This window comes from Aspergillus flavus, chromosome 2 (genome assembly GCF_009017415.1).
Source record: "Aspergillus flavus chromosome 2, complete sequence".
Lineage (NCBI taxonomy): Eukaryota > Fungi > Ascomycota > Eurotiomycetes > Eurotiales > Aspergillaceae > Aspergillus > Aspergillus flavus.
Window position 1 is genome coordinate 4,441,811 of NC_092409.1, and position 19,271 is coordinate 4,461,081.

General features: G+C 47.7%; 4 protein-coding genes across 4 annotated transcripts; 2 read left to right on the forward strand and 2 right to left on the reverse strand.

Annotated features, from left to right (window-relative positions):
- Positions 1–4,441: 4,441 nt before the first annotated feature.
- Positions 4,442–4,804, forward strand: F9C07_2349 (uncharacterized protein; the record flags this gene model as incomplete). The annotated part of the gene is made up of 1 exon (XM_071510945.1): positions 4,442–4,804. One exon carries the CDS (start codon positions 4,442–4,444, stop codon positions 4,802–4,804), a length of 363 nt encoding a protein of 120 aa, XP_071363940.1.
- A 713-nt stretch (positions 4,805–5,517) lies between these two features.
- On the reverse strand, positions 5,518–9,625 carry F9C07_2198546 (microtubule-associated protein Asp; the record flags this gene model as incomplete). Its single annotated transcript, XM_041290059.2, has 6 exons — positions 5,518–5,555; positions 5,625–5,656; positions 5,806–5,906; positions 5,939–6,104; positions 6,599–6,914; positions 6,964–9,625. 6 exons carry the CDS (start codon positions 9,623–9,625, stop codon positions 5,518–5,520), a joined length of 3,315 nt encoding a protein of 1,104 aa, XP_041143251.2.
- A 541-nt stretch (positions 9,626–10,166) lies between these two features.
- On the reverse strand, positions 10,167–13,132 carry F9C07_1296506 (cytochrome protein). The gene has a single exon (XM_041284881.2). It carries the CDS (start codon positions 12,201–12,203, stop codon positions 10,707–10,709), a length of 1,497 nt encoding a protein of 498 aa, XP_041143252.1. The 5' UTR covers positions 12,204–13,132; the 3' UTR covers positions 10,167–10,706.
- A 324-nt stretch (positions 13,133–13,456) lies between these two features.
- Positions 13,457–19,100, forward strand: F9C07_2277931 (proliferating cell nuclear antigen). Its single transcript, XM_071510262.1, has 9 exons — positions 13,457–14,110; positions 14,187–14,386; positions 14,450–14,931; positions 14,999–15,462; positions 15,500–16,075; positions 17,069–17,109; positions 17,173–17,602; positions 17,688–17,974; positions 18,031–19,100. The coding sequence occupies exons 1-9, from the start codon at positions 14,062–14,064 to the stop codon at positions 18,046–18,048; spliced, it is 2,547 nt and encodes an 848-aa protein (XP_071363941.1). The 5' UTR covers positions 13,457–14,061; the 3' UTR covers positions 18,049–19,100.
- Positions 19,101–19,271: the final 171 nt, after the last annotated feature.

Here is a 19,271-nt window from a genome sequence, read left to right on the forward strand (position 1 = left end):
TCACCCATCGGGACCGGACTCATGCCGAGTGAGAGAGATGACTATGAGGCATTTTGGAAAGGTACCCTGGAATTACCTGAAAGGGAAAGGCAGCTGCCGAGCTGACTAACCCGCGCCGGTAATTTGCCCAACAAAAACTTCATCTTGAAAAGTACAGACCGAGTTTATGCTACTAAACTAAACACACCACACACAAATCCGTCGGAGAGTATTATCAGAAAAGCTATAGATCCTATTCTTCTAGAAGACTAATTGCTTGATCCTATTTCGATCTGACCCAAAAAGGGATGCTACTAAATCTCGACAAACTATTGATGGACCCCGATCCATGCTGTACTACTGTAAGTACATTTCACTTCACCCCCACGAGGACGGATCCCAGGGCGGCACGAGCTGCAGCAGCACTCGTACTCCGTAACGCCGTCCCAGATGTTGCCCTATCGCTTGGTCGGCCCTCTTGCTGGACGAGAGACAAGTAATGTAACCGTAAGTTACCCGACCATCGCAGCCCCAGGACAACGACAAAGACAGCCACTGGCACTTGGTTTCAGTGACGAAGGAGATAATGATGAAGAAGACCAGGATGACTCGAATACGCATATGATTATGGCTATTATGACTAACAGGCGAAGACAACTCTCCAAAGTGCCACTCAACCTCGACCGCTATTCTGACTCTTACCTAACTAGTTACTGGTAACGTACCAACCGTAGCTCCGTGTCTGAACCAAGACGGGAAGGGTAATGGTAACCAACCTGAACTCAGTCGAAACTTGACAGCCTGAGGCTACACTCGGCCAAACTACTTTCTTGGATTCAACCGGTCACTAGGACGAAACCGGCTCCCCAGCACTAAATTAGAATCAAAATCAACCCTGCAAACTCTCGCGCTTTGCGCGCCTTCATCTTCGAGTTAAAACACAATTTGGGTCTAGTTGATTTGACTCTCTCTCTCCTTAATCACTATGGCGTACTATTGGTGATATCTTCACTTCCAAGACTTGAATAGTTGATGTTGAAACGAAACCTTCAATGAATCATTACCTACGTTCTCGCCGAGCCCGTTCCTTACTTGACAGCACAGTTCATTCGTTCCTGATCCGTAATCTTGGCTCCTTTTTTCTTTTTTCTTTTTCCCTTTTTTTTTTTTTTTTTTTTTTTTTTTTTACCCCTGCTAATGTGGTAAGTTGCAGTCCTTCGGGAGCTTTACAGAGATACTACATGTAAATACCGTACCTTCGAACTTGTCAAACCTAACATAATTAAAATTAAAAGTACGGGGAAGGGATAAAAAGGTCACGACCGAGGAATGGAAGCTGCAATAGAATCCTCAAGGAATTTCTCGGAGTCGAAGGCCCCTTGCGTTGCGATGAAGTGTTACTTACTTACAGTACGATGAAAGTGCAACCATCCACAGAATCCACGGGTTTGGCCCGATCACCCATCCAACCATGACGCTATTGACTCCTGGATAATGCTACTGTGATGGCCAAGAGTCGCAGCCACCAGAATGGATGATGCTCTCTTCGACTCTCCCTCCCTCTGCCGAGAGAAATCAGTAGTACAGCAGAACAGCACACCCAGAATCGAATTTTGGGGAGGTGTGCTGGAAAACTATTACAGACTACCGGCTCTGGGCATGACATAGGCAGCTCTTGGCTATCCAGCGTGGATGACAATTTTAATCACCACATTATAAATAGGAAGGTGATCTCTGCTCCGAATGGACTAGTCATAAGCAAAGAGCAATAGAATCACTCTAAACAAGTCACTAGGGTGACTGACTGAGGGTTAGAACTCTGCTCTTTCGACCTCCTCATCCACTTCTCCACATTGATCACCGCAGGGATAGACGACTTGGAGAATTCTTCATTCCTCGTTGGGCAAGATTATGGGTCTCTCCTCCATGATATTGTAGAATGTGATTATAGTTCGTAGGGCCAAAATTAGAATAGGATTAGGCATTCATGACAAGAAAGGCGAAGCACAGAGGCAGTGTTGGAGCTCTGAAGATCACCGCCTCAACTTGAGTCTATCTGGATACAGGACTGCCTCCCGTACAGAGTACATGCACAGTACATGATGTGCCAAGTCTCGGCGCTCTATGCGAGCTATGGGAGAAAGTCTAAACGGAGTAAGAAAGAATGGTAATACATTTGAAAGTGGCCAAACCCTGATGCCTTCAAAGAAGACTCAGATAACCTGTCGCATGGAGCATATCAATAACATAAAAGAAACTGAGTTGGTGATGCCTGACCCAGCGAGAGAGGCGGTCAGATGGACTCCCGTGACATCGAATTCAAGCGGAGTCTCAAGGATCTTGGATCACCAACGAGAGAACCAAACGCCGCGGAAATCTTGAGTCTTGGTCAAGCTTCATGCGACTCAGGGATCCCCCCACTTATTCCAAGCCTTACTCGGTTTCTGTGGATTTTTCTTTCTCTTTGTTTTATTTACCCGTTCTTCCGTCTCCCCTCTCTGACTGTTCCACTCAATCTCATTTGGTCCTGTCGTTTCTGTTGCCATCCCAGCAAATCACAATGGTTGGAAACAATTACTCTTCCCTGCTCACACAAGCAGCCACCTTGCCTTGTGAACACAAGAAAAGAACGAAATACGAGCTACTCGGATTTCTAATTTCAGTAAGGTAACTTTTTAGCTTGCCGTCTCAGGGCTGAAAGGGACAGGGAAAGAGGCGGTCTTCTCCAACACAACGCATCGACATTGGACGAAGACTGATTGCGACGCTCGCTCTCCGCACTCAAATTTTGGAGATCCATGTCCTAGTCTGATATACGCAATGCATAAGACCGGGAGGAGGCATCTGACTTCTTGCGGTTAAAAATCCGACCAAAGTTTAACCAGATCGCTGCGGAGTGAGATCGCATGTGGCATTGAGCTCGTGGGCAGACCCTATCGAGCGTCCAACTGGTCGATGCGTTGTGGTCATCGCAAGCAATCAGTCACCGGTCGGCCTAAAGGGGTAGGTCCTACACTATCCCAACCTATGTGGCAGGACTGCGGACAGAGCGCTATCCACACGGGATGATTTCACACCCCAGCGCCTTGGTTACTTGCCTCCCCAGCCCTTTCTGTGATGGGGATGGGAGCTGCGTCGAACTATCCACCGAGAGGCGACTGGGTGGAGGTCGTGAATTGCCAGTTGTTCGGTGGGTTACGTTAGCTCGTAGGCATTTCGGTTAAAGTCTGGGATCAGGAGATAGATGTTTGGTGGGAAATGGACACGCTTACTGTATAACGGGATGGAGCTATAACATAAACTTAGGATTGGATAAGGACTGCATAAACTCCAAACAGCTTATCAACCATGGGCCGATGGTGGCCGACAGCGGCAGAGACTTAGTGCTGGGGAGCGTTTGTATGAGGCATTTATGGGACTCGTTCATGCTGGTGGGGGAACGGACGTGCACGGGACTCTCTGGCTTCACGCCGGCCCTTTCAGGCCATTCAGTTACGATGCAAGACTGGCCCAATCTGGGTAAGCCTGAGGCAGTCAAGTCGGACAAACCCCATCCGGGTGTATTCCTTCCTGAGGTTCTCCAGACTTGTGTCTGCTATTACAGTAGGAGCACTACTATTAGTAGTATGCATGACTCCTATACGGAGTACACTTCCCCCTCATGCATGGTCAGCTTCCTCCAATCCCCCGGCAACACCCCCATCCATTGTCGAATCAACGAGTTTCAGACTACGAGAAACCCTCCCACTAGTGTGCGAACCAGGACGAGGCAATTCGACCTTTTCCGTTCTTTAGGGCATGACATCTGCATGGTGCTTTTTACATCGTCCATTTGAGCGGGATAATTATAATCATTATTACTATTGCAGAGTAACCATTGTTATGCAAACAAATCATCGCTCCATTGTCTCACTGGACCCACGATGGTTTTCTTCATCAAACAGCGGTAATGCGAATACGGAATACCGGTGGTAGGTACAGGAGGTACAGTATTTCCCACCGTTCATGGTAATTTAATCTAGACCACACAAGGGGGAATTTAAAAATAAAAAGAAAGCGATTCTTGAAGATCAAAGATTGTGTAACCAAATCACACAAGGAATGACCCTTATTTGACAGCTCATTGGCTAACAAGTGTTTTCCAGAAAACAATAAACTCACCCCCTTTCACTCGGCCCGAATGCCACCGGAATGTACAGTATGTATGTATATGTATGTACATATCATTTACTTTCATCCAGAGGGAAAGAGGAGGACGAGAGAGGAACGAACCGATTGCATATCATGGAGTGGCACAACACTTGATCTGATGATCGACGTTCTCCCCCAACTTTACGGCAATTCAGCACATCTGCGTTCTGTATTCCCACACCCCCTGGAACTTTATGGGCAGCCAAGACCTCCGCCAAGAGCCGCCAAGATATAACCAGTATGTCCCTATGCATTGAGAGGGAAATTGGGAATGCTCTCTCTCTCTCTCTCTCCTCCAGCGACCCCTTACTCCTGCCCTTCTGGCTGGTCATGGCCCATTCCACAGCAGCGCTTGGCAACGTTGCGATGGCTGCGCCTCCCCTCCGTCTCACAGAGAATCCGCCAAGAACCATCTGACCTTCGTCTACTTGCATTCTTCTCTCCTTGCGCGTCCAGTGTGACTGTACTCCGTAGCGAGGCGGTCCTCTTCCCGAGTTACGCTGCCAAGTGCGGCCAAGCACTCCCCCATTCCCAAGATGTCGCGGCGGGCCTTTCCAATCATCTTCTCGGACCCCGCGGAGGCCCCCGTCCTCTTGAGGCAGTGGAAGCAGATCTCGTCGATCCTATGCAATAACCGGCTGTGATTAGAATGATAAATCATCACTACGTCGACGGCTCGGCACGCTGACTCGTTCAGGAGACGGACGAACTGCTCCCGGATCAAACTTCAATAGTGCTGCCTACTGGAGATCCAGACTCATACTGTAGACACCCCTAATGACTCAAATTCTAGACTGGACGCATGTTCTGCTTGGATGACGGCCTCCGACCGGCAGCATGACTCAAGTATGAGCCTCTTCGTCTGTCTAGACTATTAACATTGGCACATAGCAATACAAATATATTGAAACTATGAATCAGTTTATCTAAAATCTGCACTCAGATAAGAATGCATTAGCAAATCCGATGTCTTATCTTATAGACAGGCAGAATACTTATGATAGACATACATACAGATCATATCCACCTTCAATTAATCCACTTCGACATACAAAGTCGAAACCACATCCAAAAGATACTCTACAAGTCCCTACACCAACCAAAACAACTTCAAACAACAATGAAACCACCAAAAACCAACAAAAACTCTCAAGAAGAAATAAGTAAAATAAAGAAAAAGAAAAAGCGAAAAAAATCTAAAACTTCCCAAAAAGCAACCTTCTGGAAACATCGCCCCCCGCCAATAATTTCCGCCTAACCCACCAACTAGTGAGGTGGTTATTCAATCCGCCTTACCACATCCATTAAGTAACGGACCAAATAATCAACAAAAACAAAACAGTCCCATTAGTAACTTCGGTCTTGGAAGACTTGAATAATTGTCACTGTTATGTAATTTTATCCATTCTTTATACGTACAATTACTTTGTGAATAGACTCTGTATTACGCTTACTGTTAGGATGTATTGCGCGGTTTAACAGGATACTATGGAATATGAAATATATCCACCACCACAGTACGTAAGTATATCCATCCTATATGCAAACCACAAAGGTAATAATTATTAAAATAATCATAAGGAATACCTCCCAGTAAAACCATCAAAACATGACAATCTACCATCAACCACCCACCCAAAACAAACAACCCAGAAAACTATAACATATAACATAACATCATAGTCCCCCTCCACCACCACCAAACAGTCAAGTAAGTAAGCATATACTAATGCAAACTATACCCGACCCCATAATAAATGTTACTCACTGCGTCCGTCCACCCGAACAACTCCCAATCGTTTTCTAGGACCGGACGGTGATAGGCAGAAAGATAAATGAAGTGTTGGTCAGATGAATCGAGGAATGATGTCATGGTCAGCAAGTCGAATTCGTAGTCGGGAGTCAAAGTGGCGAGGATTAACAAAGCCTGGTAACTATTTCCGGTGGGTTGCTTGGATGGAGATTCTTCTTCTATTTTAAGGTTAGGGAGTTATTTTCAGTTCATTTATTTTTCTTGATAGTTGGGTTGTGAAGGGAACGGGTTTGTTTGTTTGTTGCTGACGTCAAAGGTGGAAGATGTCGCCGAGGGATTTTGTTTGGGCTTTTTCGTTTGTTGGATTAGTGCCTTGTTCGAAATCTAGACCTTACGTATTAGGTGTTTGTTTTTGTTGTGCTTTCTATTTCTCATTATGCATTACTATAATAGTGATTATTCTTTTGATGACATAAGGCTAGACAAAGGCTATGTTTCATGGAGACGCCGAAAATAGTACAGCCAAACAAAGGGAATATCGATATTCCATACCAGAGTCACTGCCTTGCGAATGCCCAATATGCAGCCCCGGGGTTATGGAACGTCCAGGTTTAGTACGGAGACCACTGGCCACGTAGAGGGACCCCCTTGGACATGGGGATCTGCTCCTCGTACCGGCTGTCTGTGCTGTTGTGTCGTTGCTGCTTCGCTTTCAATGTTCTCCACCACAGGATGATGATGTCCTTGGCCCAGAGGATTCGGTCTCTTGTCTGCACGACGGCTGCGCATTGTCTAGCGACGTCCCGGGCGACTGTCCGCCGTTGGAGATTCCGGTTCGCGAGGACTTGTCGCCATCTCCTTTGCAAAACTGTCGCTGCGCGAGCACGCTTAGTTGCGGAAAGAAATCGAGAACAGAGGAAGGTGAGTGCTCCCAGTGTGAAGTCACTGTCGAGGATGTGCGACCTTGAAGAACCAGGGGAAATGAGATACGCTAGTGATTGTTAGTGTGCTCCGTGATGTGTATTAACCAGACAACTTACCAAGCTGTGCACTGCATCCCAGCGCCCTGAGGCGAGATTGCAGCGAGAATGGTAGCCCCTTGAGTTCCGTAGACAGGGGTTGATCCCCTTTGAGTATGTAGCTCTCGTACTCATCCACAATGCTTTCGTAAATCTTGCCGTCCGCGAAGCTGGTGCTGAAGTTCTCAAGACGTAGACCTTTCAAACATCCCAGGATAGAGGCCCATTGTCGAAGCAGCGATGTAGCATCGTCACTCTTCCCATACAATCCTTCAAAATCTCCATTGAACCAACCCTCATCCTTGACCAACTCATATCCATACTGAGTGACGGCCTTCTGCTTCAGACGGTTGATCTCCTTTCTCAACTCATACCAATCGACAAGCCCAGCGAGGCTCCATTGGCTGACAAGCCCCCATAGAAGTGCGATGGTCTTCTCACGATGTCCATCGACTATGTCTTCCGCACGGATACGACGAACCAGCTTGTAGGAGCTCTTACTGCAAGCCAAGGCATCCAGAGCAATTCGCACATTGAACAGCTTTACTGTGCGACTGAGGCATGGAAGCTTCAGCCCTTGTGAAAGCGGGCCCAAGCGCTCTCCATCTGCGAGGCTTAAGTCGGTCGGATATAGTAGTAACTCCACAATCCTAGTTAGCCGGACACCGTCTCTCATGTCTACAGCTAAGTTGCTTATCTGGTATTCGTACTCCTGCAGCGCGCTTTGCTCATAGACCAACTGACAGTCTAAATGACCAAGAGTCTTAGTAATGTCTCCGGAAGAGGGCAGAAGAAACCGAGCCAAGGCCTGGATCACAGCGGCAGAGGACTTGAGCTGAGACGAACGAAGAAAAAGGCAACGGGGAAGTACCGTCCCTGGACTTGACATTCCCTTGTCCAAGAGGATGACGATCATGATGCTGCGAAGAACAGTTCGATGATATGTCGTGCCTACCTCTAAATCGCTGGAGCTGAACTCTCTAGCATATCGCTCCATGTCTTGGTTTTGCAGCAAAAAGGTATTCAAGAAATTTTCTAGACCTCTCTTGAGTGCTCTCCCATTGCCAGAGTCCATGTCAGGATGGCTATGACTGGTCTCCTGGTCCAACTTGTTATCGGTCATCCTCCTTCCTGTGACTGTCTCCACCGCGGCTCGTAACGCCCGCGGATCATATGTTTGCATCCAAAAGTCCAAGAATCTCCGCTTCATTCCCACATCCTGCTGCAGCCGGTCATTGCGTACAAGCACATCCTTCGGGATACTCATGGCACCATATAGCAACGATGCTTGGACCCTCTTATAAAGATGTGCAAATGATGTGGTTTGGTAGAGCTTGAGCAGCTCTTGTCGAAGCACTGTTGGTTCTTTGAAGCTTAAACTCTCATTGGCTTGATCGAAAAGCCCATTGGCCAGTTGGGTTATCATGATCTCCTGATGGGAAAGCCAGTCCTCTTCATACAACTCCGGGTTTGTGATGTCCTCCTTCACCAGAGGATACTTGTCGTCAATGTGTTTCGATTTAGGGCGCACTACCGAGTCTTTGGAGGGATTGGCGCGCATCTCAGAGTTCCTCAACGTGTTCGCAATCGTCGAATTCTTTGAAACTGACGGGGTACGATTGACGTTTGTTCTTCGCTTTTCTACCTTGCTGCCTCGTGCATGGACAGATGGTGTTTTGGCATTGTTTCTATTTTCTCCTGTCACTGTTCGCTTTATGGTCCCGTTAACAGGCCTTGCTGCGAGTGGATTCATCGACTTTGTAGAGGGGTATCCACGCAGTTGAGTTTGTGCGGGTTTCGAAGCTGTACGAGGGTTTTCATATTCGTCATTGATCTTCATGGACTGAGAAACCTTGCCCTTCTCCTTGTCGAGAAGACAAGTTCCAGGGGGAACATTTTCTTTTCCACCGTTCTTCCCAGCAATATCGACGTGAATACAAGGTTCCTGCTTGACTTTCGCGCTTGGTTGAAGCGGAATTCGTTGCGCGGATGAAGCCAAAGAACGTTTTGCCTGCCGCTTCCTAGCAATCTGTGACTCCAAGGTGTTAACCCGAGTGTCCTCCGGGACGTAATACTGAACATTGTTAGACTTGGCAGGGCTTGATATGCCCATAAACAGGCTTGCAACCGTGGTGTCATCCGTCGGTATATACACCGTGTTGCGGCGCACGTCGGTCCTCAAAGCATTCTTCGATGGAGTTTTACGTCCGTTTTCATTAATCTGCATCAGAAGCTCCCTGTTCTTTTGGGCGTCTAGCTTTGTATTTCGCAATCTCTTCTCGGGTTCTCCCAGTGGCTTCGAATTCCTGGGTGGACTAGCCGTGGAACTGGCCTTCGGACGGAACCTTTGGGCTGGTTGGGCTAGTAAAGACATCTTGCGACCTGAAGGGGCTACTGCTGGGCGGGTTTCCCTTCTCCTCGGGTTGGCTGTTTGCACGAGATTCTGTTCACCATCATGGTGGATAGCGAAAGAGCTGCCGGTCTTGGTCCTTCGGCGGGGCTTGACTCCTGTTAGAAGCGGTGCTTTGATCTCGGTGGTGAACTCGATGTTGGCCGTCTCGTCACAGTTTTCCAAGCTATCCTCCCACAGCTTGTTAGACGAGCTATCTCCTCCGCTGCCCCGGTCAAATCGAGAGAATCTTGATGGGCACGGGGTGCCGACTTCTCCTAATAGACCTGACATGGTACAGTTGAACAGTGTCTAACCGATCTGAAGTGAGTATGGTGCAATATAAGGCATAAGACCTTATAATAACATGTTTCTAGTTGAATGTTTTTGAACTGAAACAAAGCCTGTGATATCGTATCGAGGGGTACGTAGTTAAAGTAAGGGGCAACGCGGGGGCGAACAACCGGTAGTGCTCGGAAGATCGTCGCGTAGAAGATACGGTTTGTTGATCTGCTATTTTGGTAGCTGAAATTGTACCTTTCGTTGATAAGGCAAATGTAGCTAAATCTTTATTGGTTTACGGAGGTTGGAACCGTGGGTTGCGAGGTATGAAGATGGGGACGCGATGTTGATGGTGTGGTTGCTGGTGCAACGCATCGCTGCCTGAGGCATCATATAGTGTATGTCTCAGTTTGCGGCAGCTGCTGCCATTGTTTTTGTCTGAGCAGCCATGGCTTTTATCCGTGATGTACCTCGACTGTTGTGCTTTGCATAAGAGCTCATGATCTACAAAATGCGGATATAATGCCCTTCAACAATATATTTAGGGATCTCATCCTTCCACAGGGCAGCCGCCCAGGTAGAGCGGCGGAGGCTGCTAGGCTTTCCCTTATTAATCTCAAACACTGAGCATGGCAAATCTCTAATCTACAGAATGAGCCCATAGAGGACGTCATGGGGTCACATGCAGCCAGGCAAGGATTGCGTTGGTCAGACTCCCACCTGCTTTTTCTTGCCAGAGAGAAATGTCCTCGTCTTTCGCAAATCCTTCTACGTGTCAGGTGTGTCCTGTGTATTTAGGCGGATGCCCTGTGGAAGGATGAGACGCCTATATTTAAAGATTTTGAAGGACCTGAGATCATGAAGGCATAGATAATTAATTCCTCATAGAAGACAAAATACTTACAACTCGCGTATAGTTTAGAGGCTATAAACATGATATTGGAATATTTCGACCCCTTCACTCCTGAGATCTTAATCCAAATCTCATCAATGACTCACGTTGTTTTCCAGCCCAAAGTTCATAGCTGGATTTCAACTGAGACACTCTGAAGAACCGATGTTATTTTTCCATATGTAGATAGTTTTCCACGCATCAAATACGGTCTCGGATCCTTTCCAAGATTCGCTTTTCGTCTTTGTCAGACTCCTCCCACTCTTTCTTGATAACCTGCTCGTGCTTTACGCTCCTTGGTTGAAACACGGCTTTGACGGAAGAAGGACTATATTCGTCGCCAAGATCAGCGTCCCCTTGTGCAGATGTGATATCGTAAGCCCAGAGCAGACGTGAAGTAACGATCAGTAAGCTGCCCCGCGCGAGTCGGTGACCAGGACATATTCTCCGCCCAAAGCCAAAAGCGGAGACAGGAAGATCAGGGTTGTTGAGATATCTATCAGGATTGAAGGCTGCGGGATTGTCGAAAGTCGCCTCGTCCATGTTCATCCCAAACTGATTTGCGACTACCGTCGCACCGGCAGGGATACGGTAGCCCATGTACTCATCGTCTTGTATGACTGCATGAGGGACTCCGATTGGAGAGATAGGGCGCCAGCGAAGGAGTTCAGACACGATTGCTCGGATGTATGGAAGTTTTTCGAGGTCGTCGGGTGACGGCAATCGGTCCTCGCCGACAACGGAGTCTAGCTCCGCTTGTGCTTTTTGCTTCACCTCTTTGTGGAGCACGCATACCATAATTAATATCTCCAAAACCATCTTAGTCGTATGAATTCCAGCCACGTAAAGTTCACCCAGGGCGTAACAGACATCTTCCCAGGGGAGCTCTTTGGCTTCGCTTCTCTGAGAGACCTCATGACTCCAGTTCCAGCAGTCGCCCCCAAGTGCAATGTTGCCGCATTCGGTATAAACTTCTTTGGTCTTATAATGGAGCTCCTCTGCCTTTTTTCTCCAGGTCAAGAAGCAATGTGGGAGCCAGTCGAGCATGGGGAAAAGGTCAAGTAAAATCGTCCCAAAAGAAGCTTTCTGAAGGACGAATGTGGCCATTTCATTTATTTGATACAACATCTTATGGTCGCTATCATCCTTTCCTCTTCCTTTTCCGTATACAAGCGTGAACATGATGTCCGAGGTGTAGCTGAGGAAGGCCTCTGAAAAGTCGTTCGTGGATAAGAACTCATGAAGAAGGCGCTTACTCTCGAAATCCTGGAGTTGACGATAGGCAGTAGATGCCCTTTCACTGAGGAGTGACGAGCCCAGTCGTCTATGGAGTCTCCACTGGGCACCATATGGCATGAAAGCAGATGCCAGCCCCTTGTGCAAGTACTTGTCCAAGAACTTTGACGCGGGGCGCGAGCTGTATATACTTGCTCGTCGCTCCAGTAGGTCTTGGGCTGCTCGACGGCTCCCCAGAATGATAAATTGCTGGGCGCCAATCTTTGCACTCACTATGGGGCCATATTTTTTATTCCATTTCTGAAATGTTTTAGCGATGTCTTTCTCCGGAAAGGGCCCGGAAAGTAATGTTGGGCCTGGAGGAAGTGGAAGTTCGGATGCATTCAAGCCGATGAAGCGCCTGAGAGGGGTATAGAGGAATAAAAGTGGCGCTAACAGGCAGAGGCCGATGATCAGTTCCATATCCTATCCCTCACTCTTATCGGAAAGAGTAGAAAATTGAAAAGAAATAAAAAAATATCTCGTAGGATGTAGAAAGGGATGAAGTCTACTATCTGTCAAAATAGCCGCGAAGCACAAGGTTTCTCCCCAGCTTATAGACAGAGCTGTGCCTTTTCACGGTCCAGCCATTTTCATGCACGTCCACGTCAAGCTGCATGTAACTATAAGGGAGTTACAATTCCAGCGAAGAGGATAGGTGGATGGCTAATCTGGCTATGACGAGTTGGTTAGGGAGCAGCGCTTTAGACGTCGCCAAAACTTGGTTTGACTCGTTTACTGGGTCAAAAACACGGCATTTCGGTGAAGTCCCGAATCTGATCCTCGAATGAAGTTCATGATAAATGTATAGAGCTGAAATATGCCGATCTTCATTGGATAATCTAACTGAGGCTGACTTTCACATAAGGTTCGGGTCTGAGATGTAAAGATTGCGCCTGTAGCTTAAACAAAGTCTTAGTCTGCCTTGACGAGATCCTCAAGAAAAGGTACCTTTCACTTGGAAGTATTATTACTGCTGTTGGGATACGATTACGAAGAGTTTGTTCGCAGCGAAAGTTCTCCACTTTGAGGGATATTGAGTGGTTTGCATATATTGCTTCATCTGGCTTAGTCGGGCCCTTAGTCATTTGGCCCGTGACTTAATCGGTAAATTAGGTTGGGACCGAGATTCAAGGTATCCATCAGTTTGAACTCTTCGAATATTCGGTGGAAAAGGCTTCCTGTTTAATTTGTCATGTGGTCTGACCATTATCTTTGTAGTTTGAATGCAGGGATATTTAAATTTGGGATAATCGGTCTTGAAAGTTGTTCCGCGGAAAGCCAGTCAGGTTGTGCCTCGATATGCGATGTCTATATTAAATTGCTAATTTCTAAGACAGCAAGCAGAACCGAAATATTAAACCCGGCACGATAACAAATAAAAAGGTACGGAGAACCTAGTTTATAGTCAACATGAAACGACAGTTTTCCGCCTAGTGGTGTTGTAGTAGTTAGGTAGTATGATGCATGGGCCTCGGCCAACCCCGCCGTCATCCGTCGGCCTTCACAAGACACGACGGCGGTTACTCGGTAGGACTTTTGCAAGAGAGCTGTTTCATAAGGCGTAGTGAGATTTGATGGTGTAGTGAGGAGAGTTTCAATTGGAATATTTACAGGTCTGACTCAGATACAACCAGATATAAGAAAAACAAAGCCTCGTGGTTGTCTGTACTCTGTAGGCAAAACAATTTACTTAAAGGGCTTTGACCGAAGAGCCCCGTTGAGAAGGGGGACAAAACCATAAATGGCCCAGAGTGGCTTAGTTCAGTGGACCCGTGAACACTGGCTTTAAACCTGTTCCGAACGGTGATCCGGTCTCCGATTCGACAATCGACGCATCCAAAACCTCCCCTTCCCCAGACACACATGGACCGGATCTTCAACGTGGCTCACTGTGCTTGCACTATTTTTACACTATCTGCCAGGGGTAAAGAACCTGGCTTGAACTCGAACCCACGCCCGCTGTGAACGTTGAATTTCCCTTTGTTTATCGGCGCTCTTTACCCTCCGAAACACATCTGAATCCCTCCGGTTGTTCCGCAATTGATTGTTGCCTTTCTCACACCACCACGTCCGCCACATCGCGCTGTTGGACTCTTACCCGGAGATGATCCTTCTATAGTCCGACTCCCATTACGTTCCTTACCATTTCCCTTCTTACGCTCCTTATAATACTTTTAAGAAAACGAAGCCATCGCCGCCGCCGACCAGACCCAGCACCGAGCAGCCCACATTACCCGCCCCCTCCCTATCGGCTAAGCCTACGGCATGCCCACCGATCATGGAATCTCTTGTCTATGAAAACTCGCCTTTGGCGGATTATCTCCAAGGTGAGATCTATCTTTTCATTCCATGAGTTTTGTGATACCTCTGGTTTTCGCGTCACGGAGGTCTAATGCGCACTAGGGGAGGGTGAGCACGACCCAAGCTGGCCCGTTAAGGAGACAGAGAATAGCGATATTGCCTCCGAGTCCACAGCGGCGGACTTCGCACCACGAGGAGCGTCAAAATTCCAAGAGCGGATCCGGAATAGGCTCCCCAAACCACTAGACCTGAGGTCTTCGCATCAAAAAGCGGCCCTAGGCAGACTTTACGACGCCTGTACGGTATGGGTTCCAATCACGTCGTTGTATTAACCATGATCACCCTTAGGCTGATGAGGTCTACAGTCAGCGTTGAATTCGCGTGTTGGACGAAGTGATAATGAGAGGTTTCTGGAACAATTCGGTTATGTCATCGTCGCGTCGCAGTTGCTGAACGAGCATAGCGCCCCTTCATATGCTTCGGCTGCAGATGTGCTGTCCAGTTCGCGCTCGGCCGATCTTCCGTCAATCTCCTCAACTTTCGGACTACAGGGTGCCGTTGTCACAGCTTCGACATCCTTCTCTATCGCTTGGTTGTTACACTGGAGTCGTCCTCGAACGGGCTCAGGTCTGAACCCTCGAAAAGTTGGCGTACTGTTAGTCTTGGTACCCGTGATCGGGGTTCTGTTTTACGCGTTCGCTAAACGACAATGGCTCAAGTATTTGCGGCATCAAGCTGTGGATGCGGCGGGATTTTTCATCGGCAACGCTCAAGGGTTTGATTCTGCTGCTTCGGCATCGGTCGTGTTCATACAGGAGGTCGAGCTAGTCTCCAGAGGCTACCGCATGTAAGTCAGCATTTCTCTTATTCCCCATCGGTTAAGCGGAGGATTTCGATATCTAACCCAATCATAGAAGCACGCCGTTGCCTCCGATATCCAGACTCGAGGACCAAGCGCAGACACGGCGATGTTTGAGACTACGTCGGACTGTGTCAGAATGCTTCTACGCCTTGTTAAAACGGTATTTACAGGCACAACGCTCTTTGCAACCCGTTACAGACAATGACAACCTGGCCAAATATTATGACATCTACGATGTCTCGGAGGAAGAGCTGGCGGAGGCTGAATTAGCGCTCGCTGAGCGGGCGACTGAAGATCAATATTCCTTACGCGCCCTTCGCACCCTATTCGGACGGTTATACATCGTGAGAAAGAGCATACTCTGCTGCCTATTGGCTTTGGGTGCTGATGGTGGAGGATCCGACATCGCGCGATGGACCATCGCTATCGAACAAATGCAGGATCTGGCCGAGGTAACCGGCAAAAACACAGAGAAGATGACCAACATTCTCAATGAGGAAGACAGTGAGTACGAGAGCGCACCTGTCAAAGACCTCACTAACCTATCTTTTAGGCAATCAAGTTCCTCGTTCTCCCTTACCTACAGCCTCTCCCAATAAGGAGCATCTCCGTGCGCAATATCGGAAGCTTAACTCTCTCTCACAAGCAATCCGTGCGCTTCACGCAAAAATGCATCTCATCAGAGAAATGTCTAGCGCTAGTCTGGAACAAACAGATGCCGATGAGAATGACGAGAATGAAGCGACCCTTGCTTCTCACTATGAATCAATCGGGACGGACATTAAAAACCTTCTCCAAGAATGGGAGGATGGTAAAGCTGCCATGATCAGTAACACTCCAGACAAGCGATTGAACGTGGATCGCCTTTCAAGACCGTTAAGTGAGTGGAAGCTGCCGTCATCCCCCACTCCTAGCCTAGGCGGTGCCACCGCGGTGGAAGGTAGTCCAGCCGACGCGCTTAAAGCCTTGAATGGTGAAAGGCCGGATTCCAGCATCATTCATACCATCGATGACGAGGAAGAGATTTTTGAAGCAGTGGCTCTCCCAGCCCGTAGCAAGAGACAATCCTTGACGAGAGAGGAGCGAATTGCTCGGGTCAAGGAAGACCGAGCAAAACAAGCAGCGGCACGTGAGCGCCTTGATGCAAACACCAACATGCTGAAGGAGCTTGAGATGGTTATCAAGCAACGACCCCCAGCGGCTTCGAAGCGAATAACTAGTATCTGATACCCACATACCCCCTCTACTTTGCTTCTTCGCGTCTCCTATAATATCTTTTTTGTACCCCTACGTACTCCTGAATCCTCTTATCTGGAGTGAACTGCGACAGCTGGTCAGCAAACCATGCAGGTTGATACCCAATGTATATAGAGTGGACTGGTGTCAATGGCGTTTTCTGGGCTGGACTTTTATCTTTCTTTTGGTTGTACCTTACGCCTGGGCTGTGTACCCTTTCGTTATCGCTGTACATTTTTCTTTCTTGCTTTCTTTTTGTTTCATTGTCCTTTTCTTGTATTTCAGCTTGACGCGCTCTTTTGGCAAGTTTCATTCTGTATTGTTCCTCGCTAACACTGGCCCACTGCCAGGTAATTTCCTATGTAAAGCTTGGGAAGTTTTGTATATAGTATATAATCATCCAAATGAAAGACATTCTTAAGCAGCTAATCGCAATTGGTAATAAACTTGAAAAGAATCATCCTGTGGGTACCTGTATACCAAGGCCTAGGTTATTGGAAGTAGTACTAGTCTTGCACCCTTACGTCAAAACCAGGCAGCAAAGGCTAACCCGAAACGTACATATCAGCCTAAGGCATGACGCGCGACCCGTGAACGCGTTTCCCCACTACGCGACCTCACCTTGTGAAATGGCAATTTCTCCTCTACTTGAGTTCTTAACTTCTCCCAATCCACCTTCTACTTGTAAGTCACACAAGAGTTTGGAATCATTCATTGAACAAACCAATTGATATATACAGGCTGAAATCCAGAATTTGCCTGACATTAAATTCCTCACCTAATTCTTTCACCTCTCACCATCACACGCACACAACACACAGATCAAGAGTGGGTTTTTCCACATGTTCGTTATTTTCGCTGAATTGCTATCTAACTGTTACCTCAGTGTTGGAAGCTCGCCTAGAACAAGCCTCTCTCCTCAAGCGCGTATGTGACTATAGTCTTCAGATAAGCCCTGCACTGTCACTGACCTAGGCCACGATCATTCAGGTTGTCGACGCTATCAAGGATCTGGTGCAGGACTGCAACTTTGACTGCAATGACTCTGGTATCGCCCTCCAGGCCATGGATAACTCCCATGTAGCCCTAGTTTCCATGCTCCTCAAGGCCGAAGGCTTCTCCCCATACCGCTGCGACCGCAACATTGCTCTCGGTATCAACTTGGTCTCCTTGACCAAGGTCCTGCGGGCTGCTCAGAATGAAGACATTCTTACTCTCAAGGCCGATGACTCACCGGACGCCGTTAACCTCATGTTCGAGAGCGCTGAGACCGACCGACTAAGCGAATATGATATTAAGTTGATGGACATTGACCAGGAGCACCTGGCAATCCCAGAGACCGAGTATGCCGCTACCGTCGAGATGCCTTCTGCAGAATTCCAGCGGATCTGCAGAGACCTGAACGCACTTTCCGAGTCTGGTTCGTGAACCTTATTCATTTCCATCGCCCAATACGTCCAGACTTGGGACAGCTATACCCGTGCAGTTACTGACTAGCATTTCAGTTGTCATTGAGGCTACCAAGGAAGGTGTCAAGTTCTCCTGCCAGGGTGACATTGGCAGCGGATCTGTCACCATCCGTCAACACACCAACGTCGATAAGCCCGAACAGAACGTTTCCATTGCTCTCTCCGAACCCGTTGCCCTCACTTTCTCCCTCAAGTACCTCGTCAACTTCTGCAAGGCTACCACTCTCTCCAGCAAGGTGAGCCTCTGCCTGTCCCAGGAGGTTCCCCTTCTTGTTGAGTACGGTCTCGGCAGTGGTCACCTGAGATTCTACCTCGCTCCTAAGGTAAATTCCTATGCTTCCTATCTTTTAGAAAAGGAGAGGACGCTAACGTGTCATAGATCGGTGACGAGGAGTAAATTAATCAAAATTAAAAGCCAAACATACCACTTACGACGAAGGGGCAGGAAATGATTTCTTTGCGGGTTTCTTTTTACATTCGGAAATATCCCACGTTGACGGAACAAAGGATTTTGTTATCATAATATCCCAGTTAGATATGAAGCGATTGTTTTTTTCACATTTCCATTGGGTATTGGTGACTTTAATGCAAGTACACTTTCATGATGAGCATGGGACGCAGCGGAGATACAAAGTAGACTTCGCAGGGTTTAAGATATCATACGAGCAGGAGTATCTACACTACACCGGACAAATCCCAAGAATAATCATCAAGAGCCAAATCAGTTCATTTCTAGAGCCTATATCCCTTCCAATTCTGGTATATCACCCACCACCGATACCTAAAAAAATGAAGGCAACGGGACCAAAAAGGACCCAACCCCCAACAAATTAGCCAGGGACACACCACTCTTCCCAGTCCAAGATTAGCCACTCACCTAGAAGAAAGAAAAAAGAAGCACCATCCCAACCAGAATGATCGGAATCGAATTCTACCATCCCCTCCTCCCCCAGAGGAGAAAGAGAGGTACAGCATGCCGCGTATTGCACTAAAGTGTCGCACAAGCATTAGCCCGCACACACAATCTTCGCAACGACTCTCCCATGGGGAAACCTCGAACAAAAGTCCGAGCCCCGATGTTTCTGATGCCAATTGCAGATGTGCGACATGCCTCCGACCGGAGTCAGAGGCTGCCTTGATTCACACCAGGCCCTTGCGGGCAGTACCGGCTCCCCCATCTCCCGAAAGAGATGAAAAGAGCGGGTTACTGGGTTTAAGTGAAGATTCCTCCGAATTTCTCATTTGCGGGTGTTCTCGGGCCGTTGGGGGTCAACGGTCGAGAGATCAAGTTTGACCTTGATCGTGTGTAGCAAAGAAACGCAGCATTGGTTGGGATGGTGCTTGGGAGGAAGAAAAATTGAGATCGGGGTTTGTTTTTGTGGGTTTTATAGGTGGTGGAGTGGGGGTTACCGCTTGCTGGTTTGGGTTTAGTGGGGTTTTGTTTGCATCTACATCTATATCTACTGAGTATACGGAGTATACAACTCATCGATCTTTTCTTCAGGGAGATTTTGCGTTTGGTACTTGATTGGAGAAAAATATTACTTTTTTTAAATTGAGACGTTAGTTTTGGTCTTGTTGTCCCCATCATGTACGCTGACGATCAGGACTGTACTAGTT

Excerpts from the sequence above, each read along its gene's own strand:
- F9C07_1296506 (XM_041284881.2), bottom strand. The coding sequence starts at position 12,203 with ATGGAACTGATCATCGGCCTCTGCCTGTTAGCGCCACTTTTATTCCTC.
- F9C07_2277931 (XM_071510262.1), top strand. The coding sequence starts at position 14,062 with ATGGAATCTCTTGTCTATGAAAACTCGCCTTTGGCGGATTATCTCCAA. Across the intron at positions 14,111-14,186 it reads TTTGGCGGATTATCTCCAAG|GGGAGGGTGAGCACGACCCA; the intron begins GTGAGATCTATC and ends AATGCGCACTAG. Across the intron at positions 14,387-14,449 it reads GACTTTACGACGCCTGTACG|TCAGCGTTGAATTCGCGTGT; the intron begins GTATGGGTTCCA and ends TGAGGTCTACAG.